The 12,330-nt window shown below is 58.8% G+C and overlaps 5 protein-coding genes across 5 annotated transcripts; 2 read left to right on the forward strand and 3 right to left on the reverse strand.

Moving 5' to 3' along the window:
- Nucleotides 1–504: 504 nt before the first annotated feature.
- Nucleotides 505–2,704, forward strand: PLICBS_002596 (inner nuclear membrane protein enriched at telomere/subtelomere region; the record flags this gene model as incomplete). Its single annotated transcript, XM_018322288.2, has 2 exons — nt 505–1,964; nt 2,092–2,704. 2 exons carry the CDS (start codon nt 505–507, stop codon nt 2,702–2,704), a joined length of 2,073 nt encoding a protein of 690 aa, XP_018179768.2.
- Nucleotides 2,705–3,111: 407 nt separating this feature from the next.
- On the reverse strand, nt 3,112–4,081 carry PLICBS_002597 (ATP4 subunit B of the stator stalk of mitochondrial F1F0 ATP synthase; the record flags this gene model as incomplete). The annotated part of the gene is made up of 4 exons (XM_018322289.1): nt 3,112–3,137; nt 3,199–3,421; nt 3,481–3,926; nt 4,051–4,081. 4 exons carry the CDS (start codon nt 4,079–4,081, stop codon nt 3,112–3,114), a joined length of 726 nt encoding a protein of 241 aa, XP_018179769.1.
- A 458-nt stretch (nt 4,082–4,539) lies between these two features.
- PLICBS_002598 (uncharacterized protein) lies at nt 4,540–6,275 on the forward strand (the record flags this gene model as incomplete). Its single annotated transcript, XM_018322290.1, has 3 exons — nt 4,540–5,126; nt 5,177–6,065; nt 6,126–6,275. The coding sequence occupies 3 exons, from the start codon at nt 4,540–4,542 to the stop codon at nt 6,273–6,275; spliced, it is 1,626 nt and encodes a 541-aa protein (XP_018179770.1).
- A 981-nt stretch (nt 6,276–7,256) lies between these two features.
- PLICBS_002599 (uncharacterized protein) lies at nt 7,257–7,685 on the reverse strand (the record flags this gene model as incomplete). Its single annotated transcript, XM_018322291.2, has 1 exon — nt 7,257–7,685. The coding sequence occupies one exon, from the start codon at nt 7,683–7,685 to the stop codon at nt 7,257–7,259; it is 429 nt and encodes a 142-aa protein (XP_018179771.1).
- Nucleotides 7,686–10,060: 2,375 nt separating this feature from the next.
- On the reverse strand, nt 10,061–10,552 carry PLICBS_002600 (uncharacterized protein; the record flags this gene model as incomplete). The annotated part of the gene is given in 2 exon segments (XM_065600051.1): nt 10,061–10,531; nt 10,544–10,552. The coding sequence occupies 2 exon segments, from the start codon at nt 10,550–10,552 to the stop codon at nt 10,061–10,063; spliced, it is 480 nt and encodes a 159-aa protein (XP_065456123.1).
- Between the last annotated feature and the right edge of the window lie 1,778 nt (nt 10,553–12,330).

The raw sequence follows: 12,330 nt of genomic DNA on the forward strand, positions 1-12,330 counted from the left end.
GCTTGGCCGTCACATGTGGCTGTGCAATGGGCCCGTGCACCCGAGGTCCGGGCCCCACGCCACTCAAGGCGGAAGGGGCCACTTTTGCCCCAGCAGTTGCCACAGACAACGGCGCCATCTCTTGCGTCAGTGGGACCTTCGACTTCACCAACAACAAACGCCCGAGCACCAGGGTCCTTTGAACAGAAAATTCGCCAAAGCCTGCTCGCCATCCTTGCATTGCGTCGCAGTCCCTTCTTGCGTTCAAGCCGCTGGGGCCGCAGCCTTCTTTTTCACTCCTCCAGCCCCTTGTCCGTCTCCTGCGCGTCGCGCACGCTCGCCGTCTCGCGTCGGGGTTGGTACTCCTGCGGCCAGGCTGCGGCCACATCCCACCGTGGCCTCTTCCCAGAACCCTGTCTCACTGACCCCGTTCCAGCGGAAGCATAGATCAGGCTGCACTCGGCTGCGACTGTTCGCACGATAGGAGATTCTCTCTCCCATCGCACAGCAGGACAGGCTCCCGCCATGGCCGATGCCGACGACTATCTCCAGGAGGGCTTCGACCCCCGCACCGTGACGGTGCCGCGTTTGCGCTCCATCCTCGTCACGCACAACGTCAACTTTCCATCCACGGCCAAGAAGCCGCAGCTCGTGCAGCTCGTCACCGACCATGTGATGCCGCAGGTGCCGCGGTTGCGGGCGCAAAGGGCCAGGGCGAAGCGGTCGAGCTACGGCATCGTCAACGCGGGCAGCGCCGAGGACACCAACACCTGGGACGACCCGCCGCCCTCCCGCCCCGTATCCCGCCGCTCGATGTCCCCGAGGAAGAGCTCCGCCAGGGTCAAGCTGGAAGAGGATGACCACGAGGCATCCCACCTCAGAAGCCCGCGGAAGCGCGCCTCACGCTCCGTGAGCCGTGCACTGTCGCATACAGACGATGATGCCGTCTCCGAAGTCTCCAGGTCCACGCGCCGCAGCCGCCGCACGGCCACCCCTCAAATAAAGCCGGAATCGGATGAAGAGGAACAGGAGGAGCTGGACTTTGGCGATGACGACACCGTCGTGCACCACGGGGACGAGAGCGTCTTCACCGATGATAATCCTTTCCAGAGCGGAAGCTCTCCGCCCCCGGTGAAGACACCGACGAGTCGACGGAGGACGGCGGGTGATGACGTCGTCAAGAGCACAAAGTCATCCCGGCGTCGGACAGACGACGTCGCCGATCGACGACAGAGCAGCCGGTCGTTTGCACTCTCGGCCCCCAGGCTGCGGTCTGAGACGCCGGAAGCGATGCTTGAGCCTGGTGAAGAGTTCACGCCAGATGAACAGCTGGAGCTGGAAGTAGCTGCCAGCAAAGGAGAACTGCCCCTGGTCCCGCGGCCATCTGCGGCCAAGACTGGCCGGCAAACGAGTTTGACGACTCCTTTAATCGTTCTCCTCTTGGCTCTTCTGTCCGCATACGGAGCCTGGTATCGCCAGGAGAAGATTGCAGTGGGCTACTGTGGTCTTGGTCGACCTGCCAAGACGCTCATCCCCCCAGAAGTTCCTGTCCCTGACGCACTGGTGCCTCTCATCGAGCCTCAGTGCGAAAAGTGCCCTGCGCATGCGTTCTGCTACGAGGACTTTTCCATCCGCTGCGAGAAGGATTTCATCCTGAAGCCACATCCTCTCTCCTTGGGCGGCTTGATTCCGCTCCCTCCGTCTTGCGAGCCCGATGGAGAGCGGGCGCGACGCGTCAAGGCCGTGGCCGACAAGGCTATCGAGGAGCTCAGAGATCGCCGCGCCAAGTTTGAGTGCGGTGATCTCGTTGACGAGTCCGGCAAGCAGGAGGATTCGCCGGCGATCGCAGAAGAGGAGCTCAAGGCGAGCGTCAGCAAGAAGCGCAGCAAGAAGCTCAACAGCAAGGAGTTTGACGACCTCTGGAAGGACGCCATCGGCGACATCGCCGAGAGAGAGGAAGTCTCCGTCGAGGCCGAGACGACCGAGTAAGTACAAATATCTTGCCCTTGCTTCCACGGCGTGGTCGCCAGCTGTGGTTGTGACCCCTCGGCTTGTTGCGGATCACAACTCTATTGACACATGGACTAATCAGATCCGTCATTGAACCCACAGACCGTCCAGTTCCCCCGATCTTCCAAACCCCAAGTACTCGTCCTCCTCTCTCGCTCGCCTTCCGATCGCCTGTGCGGTCAAGCGCTCCGTCAGGCTCGGGCTGGCGCGACATCGACTCCCAATTGGACTTTTGATCTCGCTGTCGATTGCCGTCTTGTATTTGCGCGCCCGTTATCGGCATCACCTGGCCGTCTCGGCGCAGGTCCCGGCGTTGGTGGACTCAGTCCTGGGTCGTTTGGCCAACCAGAAGGAGCTCGGTGAGGAGGACCTCGACGACCCCTGGCTGTTCCTGCCGAACCTGAGAGACGACGTGCTGCGTGCCAAGCACTCTCTGTCGGAGCGGGAAATGATCTGGCAAAAGGTCAAGGCCGTGGTGGAGCAGAATAGCAACGTCCGGACCAGCCAGAGGGAGGGCCGGAGCGGAGAAGTCGGCCGGGCCTGGGAGTGGATCGGGCCGACCAGGGGCGAAGGCGCCCGGAGGCGGCGCAGCGGCCGGGTGTCGTGGGCTCCCGAGGTGAAGTCCGAGTCTCCGGAGCCGTCGCCGGCGCCGGCGCCGGTCGTCAAGGAGATGGCGGAAACAAGGAAGTGGGATGAGTCGCGGCCGTATTACTAGACTTGATGGGAATGGTCTGCACTACCAGCCACGTGTGCTTTTTTATTATGTCGTACCTAATGAAGGGTCATTACACCAGCGTTGATGCAGTTGCTCTGCCATGATTTAAATATTTGCATTATTACTGCCAGTCGCTTCCAACATGATTTGCAGATTGACTTGTCTTGTTTGATTTGATCCATTCGACTCGGTCTCCATGTTCAACACATCTCTTCACCACGGGCACCAGGAGCATGGGAGAAAGCACCGCGCCAGGCACGGATCACGGTAGATAGGTTTACATAGTTGAATAGATAGACTAGTGTCTCGATTGATCGGCTAATGCACAGGTGTTGTATATGCACACGGGGTTGGTTCAACAAAGGAAAGATGTGGTGACCTTTAATCTAGACTCTACCCTTGTCCATCTATTGGGCCTTGGACGAGACAATCTCTGTATGGCAAAAGTTAGCAATGAGAAGTCACGAGTGGGGATCGTAATAATCATGACGCACTCTCGACGTCGGCCACGCTCTGCTGCAGAATCTGCTGCAGGACCTTGGGGTTCTCGAGCTCCTTCTGGACCTTGGCGATGATGGAGGCGGCCAGCTCCTGCTGCTGGCGCTGCTTGACCTGGCCCTCGTAGCGCACCCACGAGTCGAGGACGGTCTTGGCCTCGGCAGCCAGGGCGGTCTGCTGCTCGAGCTCAAAGGCCTGGGCCTCGAGCTTGGCGGTTTCCTGCGCGGCAGTCAGCGACCCGTTTCCGCCGTCAAAGGAGCCACGCTAGCCAATCCTACCTTGGAAACCTCGAAGAGGGTCTTGGTGATGTCAATCACGCCGCCCATCTGCTTGACGTCCTCGATGCGGGTCTTGACGGCCTCGGTGTGGTCGGCGCGGGCGCTGTTGAGGATGTTCTTGATCTTCTCGTTCTGGCTCTCGGCCCACTCCTTGTAGGCGGGGCCGCCGTACTTGATGATGCCGCCCCAGACGGCGAGCAGGCAGAAGGCGACGACCGTCTCCTCGTTCATGACGTAGTACTCGTTGCTGATGGCGTAGACGGAGAGACCGGCGGCGCTGCTGAGGATGGCCGTCTTGGACAGGAGGCTGCTGCCGGGGAGGGCGTCGATGATGCTCTGGGCCTTCTTCTTGGGCTCCTCGGCGGGGACATTGCTCGCGTTGCGGACGGCCGCGGAGATGGCGGGCACGGCGCGGCGGGCGAGGGTAGGTCGGAGAAGGGGAGCGCCTGCGGGCAATCTTCAGTCAGCGGGAGCTCGGAGGTCGGGGGGTGCGTCGGACGGGCGGGCGGGCGCGCGCAATTGGCGCCCAATTCGGGGATCCCTGGCTCCGTCCGCGATGGGCCGACGTACCGACAGCGCTGCGCGCCAAGCGGGAGGCCATTGTGAGATGATTCGTGATGGGGTATCGCGGGCTTGACGTGCGTTGCGCGGGAGCTGGGGGATGAGGTTGTGAGGTTTTATCGCGCTAGTTCGGCAACACGCTGCGGTCACGTGATGCCGGAATTCCACGCCTGCGGCTTGGATGGCTGGCACGCTGGCACGCTGGCTGGCAGACAAACCACGGCGGGCCCACCCGGACTTGAGCCGGTTCCAGAATGGGTCTTTGTTAGCGCCATGGGCCTGATTGGCTGCACAATTCGATGTTGAAGCTTTCGTTAAAAGTTGCTGGGCGTCTGAGTGACCGTCCGCTCACCTTGATGCATGCATTTTCTTCCGCCTGAGAATACCGCCGCTAAACTGACACGCGTGAGTCGGTCTGAACCAGCCTTCTCATTGTCCGCCAAAGCCACGTACTCAGAACTTATTGCGGGACACTAGCGAGGCATCAATCTTTTCACCATGGCTGGTGAAGGCTCCAAGCGCAAGAGAGCCTCGACGGCCGACAAGCCTACAAAACGTCGGCGGTCGTCGTCCAGCAGCGAGGACAATGATGACCCAAACGCCAAGATCCTCCTGATGGAGCAGGGCATCCTCGAGTCCAGGAAAAACTACAACGACATCACGGTGCTGCTCAGCGCGGCCAAGGAGGACAGCGAGGAGGCCATGCTCGCGACCGTGGCGCTGTGCCGCATCTTTGTCAGGCTGCTGGCCCAGGGCTCACTCACGTTCAAGAAGTCGCTGTCCGAGAAGGAGGGAGTCGTCGTGGGGTGGCTCAGGGACCAGTTGTCGCAGTACAAGGTGCTGCTGCTGGAGCAGATGGCGGACGAGGACCTCGCCGTGACGGCGCTGACGCTCTGCATGAGAGTGCTCAAGGCCGAGGGCGAGTTTCTCTCCAACAAGGAGGAATACTCGTTCCCCACGGCCTTCATCGGAGATGTTGTCGCTGCTGTGTTGGAGTCGACCAACGAGGATGTGCGGACGGCGTACATTGAAGAGTTTGCCGAGCAGTACGACGACATCCGGTACTTTACCTTCAAGTCCATAAAGTGAGCCCCCCGAAATTCTCATTTCCCACGTACTTGCTAACATCTAATAGACCTGCCATGGAAGCCATTGCCTCCAAGGGCGACGACTCCAGCGCGTTGTTTGACCGTGTCTTCTCGCTCATCTCCGCTCTGGACGGCGTGCCCGAGTCCGCCGACGAGCTGGAAGACTTTTACGTTACCCGGCCGCAGAAAAAGTCGCACCCTCTGCGCTCGGTGACCCAGCACAAGAAGCAGGGCCAAGAGGCGTGGGTGGCGCTCCTGGGAGTCGTCGAGACCAAGGACCAGCGAAAGCGCATCCTGGACGTCATCTCGACCATCATCGCTCCGTGGTTCACCAAGCCCGAGCTGCTCGCCGACTTCCTCACGAGCTGCTACAACTCTGGCGGCTCGATGTCGCTGCTCGCGCTCTCGGGCGTCTTCTACCTGATCCAAGAGCGCAACCTCGACTACCCGTCATTCTACGCGAAGCTCTACTCCCTGCTCGACCGCAACATCCTCCACTCCAAGCACCGGTCGCGCTTCTTCCGCCTGCTGGACACGTTCCTGGCGTCGACACATCTTCCTGCGGCGCTGGTGGCCAGCTTCCTGAAGCGCTTGGCGAGGCTGTCGTTGAACGCGCCGCCGAGCGCCATTGCGTTTGTCGTGCCGTGGATCTACAACCAGCTCAAGCGCCACCCGACTTGCACGTTCATGGTCCACCGCGAGATCAAGGACGCCGACATGAAGAAGCACATCACGGACCACGGCTTCGAGGACCCCTTTGTGGCTGAGGAGTCGGACCCGATGGAGACCAAGGCCATCGACAGCAGCCTGTGGGAGCTGGTCCATCTCCAGTCGCACTACCACCCCAACGTTGCGACGATTGCCAAGATCGTGTCGGAGCAATTCACGAAGCAGTCGTACAACATGGAGGACTTTTTGGACCACTCGTACGCGACGGTGAGTGTGACGCTATCCTTTTGTGCATGGTTGCGAGAGCAATGCTGACCCCTCTTCAAGTTGCTGGACGCGGAAATGGGCAAGAACGTCAGAAAGGCGCCCGTTGTAGAGTTTCACATCCCGAAGCGCGTGTTTCTGCCTCAAGACGACCCGACGGCCGCGCCCGACAGTTTGGTCGTTAAGCTGTGGGACTTTGGGACTGCTGCGTAGCGCGGAAGGTGTCGTTTGGGGATGAGAATGGAGAGGAATACCCACGAGTATGTGGCTCCGGCGCCGTCGGACAATGATGGCGTCTGGGCGAGGTCGGCATCTCTGCAGTACAGAAGAGGGACAGCTTGTTCAGCGCCGTCGACCGCATTTTTGCGAGAACCAGCAGTTTCAAATCCAAGACAAGCGAGTACGCGCGTTAACAGCGACCTCCGCGGCCCCAATGGTGTCATGCAAAGCACTCCTGGAGATAGCTACCGCATGTTTCTGGTCTCGGTCTCGAAACTCGCAGAGCGCCTTTTCAACGATGTGCCAATGCGCCGAAAGAGCATGGCGACCTTTTGCTTCAGTCCCCGAACGACTTGCATTGTCAGACAGAACTGACGACGCTGCGGAGGTCGGAACTGGGCATACTGGACCCTGATAGGGAGAAGACATGGCAAGCACCAGACATCGTGTGCTGAAGAGCCCAGCTAATAAAGGAGGTTCATACATGTGCATCACCAATCTATCCACTACCAGCAGCTGGGGTTTCTTTGCTCAGCACTGCGGCCCTGTGACGATCCGGATTCTGCATGTATCTTTGCCAAGGCCAACGAGGGCATCACCGTTCTTAAAAAGCCCCGTCGTAATGACAATTGAATATGAAAAGGCTACCATGTTCATGTCGGCACCGCTACCCCTCGCCTCCATCTTGCCCCTGCGCGGGCCAATCTCTAAATGACTTCGGTTTCAGAGTGCACACACGGCCAGTCGGTGAACGTCGTTCTTGAACAGCCCTGGCCAGGGCCGCATATTAGTGCAGCGATTGGGGCTATGGACAATGTACCTGAAGGATGGACTAGCTTGCGAACTGACTCGATTGTGGCCATCTACTCTTTACGAGTACATGGGTAGGGAAGACTAGGGCATATTTCTCTCATGGCCAAGCTCACTGGCAGTACCAGGCCCTGCCCGCCCTCCATCATCTACCTAGTAGCGACCCTAGTAGCACTTGCCAAGACAGTCAGTGTTGCCGGAGTCGAGACTGAATACTCCCACTTTCTGCCCATTCTTGTGCCAGTCAATCTTCATGCACCTGTTGTGACACTTCTTCTCCTTGTTCTTGGTCAGAAACAAGTCCGCCAGCTCTTTGACCTCCTTGCCTGTGATGAAGCCCTGCTTCATCATCTTCAAATCCGACATAAAGGCACATTCTACGACCCCTTTCCCCTTGGCCTCCTTGTCGCAGAACATGGGTTCGTAGTTGCCGAATTTGTCGTCGTCCTTCATCCCGCGCTTCAGATCCTCGAGTATGGCCTCGGTATTGACGCCTCCCCTCGCCTGGCAGCGGATGCATTTGACGTCTTGCACGCTCTCTGCGGCTCCAGCACCAGCCACGAGGACGGCAGCAAGGACGAATTGAAGGTGCATCTGGCGGGTTGCGAGTCAGCAGTTGAGGCTTTCACTGGAACTCCTGTTGGCAATGCCGCGTCATACCTTTGCGGATTCTACGTTGCCAGGACGTTCTCAAGGAGTCTGGATTCAATATCGAGTGCAATGACAGAGCAAGCATCATCCCTGTCGGCGCGGCCAACTGGAGTCTTATGTAGATATATCCGCCGCATTGAGTCCGGGGAACGCGTTGATAGCGAGTCTGTGCCTCGATCTAAACGCGCCGTGCCTGGCTGGCGGGGCAGTCCCATACTCGTACGAACTACGAAGCAGTCCCCTGCATGCGGTATGGCGTTGACGCACAGCAGTCGCGGTGGTCCATATTCACGATGCAAATGGCCTACTTTGTATTCCTAGAAGCAAGGACCCGTGGCCCGGCGCTGTTTCAACCGGCCTGCGCTGCCAAAATCTGTCGCCCGTGCCTGTTCATATGTGTTGGTCCGGGTGCATGTGTCAAACCTTCGAGTGACTTCTGGTTTCAAGTTTGGGGTTTCTTGCGCTCGCGTTCTGTTCGTCTGGGGTCGCACGGTGCCCTGCGCGCGACTTGAGGAAACGACATGTCTACATCGTCGCGATGCCATCTCGTTCTGGCAAAGAATACATGTACGAGGGAGGCCCAAGGTGGCCCGCCCCAAACAGCAGTGAAACAACGCTTTGTATTCTTTCTACATCGAGCCGTGCTTGTCGGAATGAGTATTCGTGCCTATGTATAGCGAGCGATGGCTGCTGGCTCTCAGGCCTGTAGGTCTCGCGGGTTTGTCCGGCCATCAGTCTGACCATGCTCTGGGTAACCTTTACTTCACTAAAGCTCGGCCTCCAAATTATTTGACGCCATTGTCCGGGAACAGGAGGCCTGCCATGTAACCCTCCTTTCTGCCGTCCCGATTCTTCCTGATCTTCCTGTCTTTGCTCAAAACTAGATTACCCGGGAGACTGTCGTTGCCCGTAGCGCCCGCAAGCCTGATCAGCGGAGCGACCAACCTGTGTGATTGAGGCGGACACTGATCGAAACGCGCAGAGTAGTACACCTAAATTCAGCGGTTCCCTCGAATCGACTTATGGGCGCGTTCTACGTCCCTACCAGGGACCACAGGAGTTTCTACGTCTAGTGTAACATAAGTTATCTGGACACGGAGGTGATGATGAAAAGGCCTGCGCACAGATGTTCGGCACATTGGCAGACACGACAGACATGATATGAACAGACATGCAATTTGTACCAATTTTATTCAAGAGTTCCAAGCCCGTCCAAGTCCCATGCCGATTTTGCACCCCTAGAAACACGCCGAACCACTGAACCTGAACCACCCGGCACACCATGATGGCGTGGGATGCGACCGACTAGAGGCAGACGTTAGCAAGTCCACAAAACGCGACTCTGGTAAGCAAAAGACAATGTGTGAGACGGGATGGCCCAGGCCGGGATGGGGAGGTTACTGTACAGAGGGAATCGATGCCATCTAGTGTCTGTTCGCAGCAAGGTTCAGAATCGTCGACATCCGGCGACCCGCCTCTGCCGTGCCAGAGTCGCCGGAACCTGTTGCATCAGGCCCAGGGCAGGGTGCCGTAGAGCTGCCGCGTTGTTTTTGTTCTGCGTCGCCCGCGTCTGCTGTCCGACGTTGCCGTGCTGGCTCGTTGCCGGCGCTTGCCAAGGCGGGCCGGCACCTCAGGCACGGCGTCAGGTAAAGGTCGACCAGTGCCTTGAGGCTACTGGCGACTTGGACTCCCGGCCGTCTGGTGTGTTGCGGATCCCGGTCTTTGGGAGAGAAAGGACAGAAGAAGGAGGGAGAAAATAGACTGGCTAGGGGGCGACGGGCAATGACTTATTCTACCGTCGGTATGCTGGAAATTATCTAACACGGACGTAACGAGGGAAAGAGGCGTGCGGGCACTTGCGGGGGACAGGCAAGACACCAGATGGCAACCATGGCGGAAACAGCACACGTCAGAGACCTGGGAGATATGGTAGGAAGGAGAATCCAATTCGAAACAGTACTCTTCCAAGACCGTCAAGCCCTTCCATATCCCGTGCCATCATCCCCCCCGAAACGTACCGAACACTCGGGCCTGAACCGTCCTGCGTTGACTTCGCCACAGAGCAAGACCGCCCTCCGCCCACCCGCCCGGCTCGCCCGCCAACAAGAGACGATGCATTTATCGGAACCGACTGTCGTACCTGTGCCGGAAAGTCGGAAGCTCGCGTTGGCTTCACCTCCTGGAGGCTACTGAACCCAGCAACCACGGTAAGGTGCGAGCGCTGCTGGGGCCCTCGACCACCCACCCCCAGTAATTATTATGCCGATACTGGTATGGCCCTATCTAAAAGTCAACAAAAACGCTCGGAGAAACAAACGCTAGTCCGCAGCAAGGGCCAGAATCGTCGACATCCAGGCGATCCGTTCTTCCAGGTCGTCCACGCGCGCCCGCTCCCGTGTCCACGTCGCCTCGTCGTCCTGGGTCTGCGTCGCCGCGTCTGCCGTGCCAGAGTCGGCGGAAGTTGTCGTGTCAGTCCCGGGCGGTTGGGCTGCCGCGTCGAGGGTCTGCGTCGCCGCGTCTGCCGTGCCAGAGTCGGCGGAAGTTGCCGCATCAGCCCCAGGCGGTCGTGCCTCCTCGTCCGTCCGGCTCCCGTTGGAACCCGGGTTGTCGGATGTTGTCGTGTCGGAGCGAGGGGGCCCTCCGGTCGTCCTTCCTGGCGGCTGTCCGGCGTCGCCCGGTCCAGGCCGCTGCCCGGCGTTTGGCGTATCGGGTCGGCGCTCGGGGTGCCACATCCGGTAAAGGTCGACCAGTGCTTTGACGCCGACGGCGACTGTGGCCAGGGCCGTAAGCTAGTCGGTCACGGGGCTCATGGTCGATGCTGAAATCCGAGATCGTATGGTGTGTTGCGGATCCTGGTCCTTGGTCCTTGGGAGAGAAAAGAAAGAAAACAGACTGACAGGTGGGAGAAGGGCAATTTATGGCTGGTTCTGTCATTACCACGCTCTTTCCTCCCCTTCCTCCCCTCCCCTTCCTCCCCTTCCTCCCCTTCCTCCCCTTCCTCCCCTTCCTCCCCTTCCTCCCCTTCCTCCCCTTCCTCCCCTTCCTCCCCTTCCTCCCCTTCCTCCCCTTCCTTCCCCTTTCCGTCCTCCCTCTCCTTCCCTAGTCGCGACCAAATATGCAAGTTCGACTACCGTCAGCTTCCAGGAAGACTCCCCCCGGCTCTGTATATATCAGCGCATCAAAGCGCTTTTGGACGCTCAACAGGTCATGGGGACTCGCCACCGCGCCAGCGTGTCCACCGTACCGCGGGTCATGCACCTGACAGCGCACCTGTCGACACACAGTGGTGATGAGTGACTTCCAAGAGCTACTCGTGAATGATTTCTCATCCCCAAGATCCATCCACGACAGCACTCGGGTGTTCTGGGGTGTGAATATAATGAAGAAATCCGTGGGACACAAGCTGCAGCACCCAGCTGCACTCCCATCTATACTCATCATGGCCCGCCTCCGGGTGTCTGCGACGCTTATGCCTAGCTGCCCGCCGGGACCAACTCGGTCATGTCTTGGCGTGCATCCTTGAGCGTCGAATGAAGCCCATGAAGAATGAGCGCAAATATTCAGATCTCCCATGGTGTCGATGGAGACTGCGTGTTGCTTCTGCTGATATTGCCAAAGGCCAAGGACGTAAAATCTCCCGTCTATGATTCTCGGAATCATTGCGTATCGGGTCCGCAAAGCGTTTGGTCCGCCTCTCGAAGAGAAGGGCGTAAAATCGGTGACCCTCGGGGCTAGAAGTGCTTCAACGTACTGCTGATGCTCCTCGCTGCTTGCGCCCAGACGCTTATGCTTGAGAGCAATTTGGACGTGGCGATGATGAATCATGAATGAATGACTTCCAGTGTGGGCAGAGCCCTCCGACAGTCGCCGCCAGCCTAGAGGGCAAGATGCGTGAAGAGAGCTCCACGGAAAATCGAGGGCGGCGAAGTCATGAAGTGTCGCACACTCTACACACACCCATTTAGTAGGCAAGTCGTAGGCGACACCGATGAGATACTCGATGTGGTCCTCGCGGCTGAGGCGCGCACCCCCTTTGCGACCGAGGGCCTGGTGTAGTGCCGAGCATGTATGTGAGAGCAGAAGGCGAGAATGAGGGGGTAGATGCTCCCCGATCTGGAGAATCAGTTCCGGCGGCAGGTCCATGATGAAGCAGCGGAGCCGCTCGTCCGGTAGCTTGTCGCGGGGATAGAAGGCATGTCGCAATGCGCTTCTCAATAGTTGAAATGCCGCACTCATGGCCTCGTTGAGTATGCGGAGGAATGTGAGGATTTCTTGAAAGAAGTGCTGCTGCCAAAATGGCCGCGGCTTTTGGGCTGACCATCGATGCCTTTTATCTGATCCATTGGAGCCTTCTCCCCATCTTGTCGAGTGGGAAACTTTGTTCCTTGCGTAGCTGCCAGGCGGCGCGCTAGCCACGACATGATGTTCTCTAATGTCCCATGGTGCCCTTGGTGTCGCGCCTCCCGTCTCCATGGCGTCCATGATGCCCATCATGGCTCTCATGCCCCAGACTCGGTTGCAGACCAGGCAAAGTCAAGCGGCGGTGGCAGCGCCACTCTCGATGGGATTTGCGAGCAAGTCATACAAG

This window comes from Purpureocillium lilacinum (assembly GCF_023168085.1).
Source record: "Purpureocillium lilacinum CBS 284.36 DNA, scaffold_2, whole genome shotgun sequence".
Taxonomy (NCBI): Eukaryota; Fungi; Ascomycota; class Sordariomycetes; order Hypocreales; family Ophiocordycipitaceae; genus Purpureocillium; species Purpureocillium lilacinum.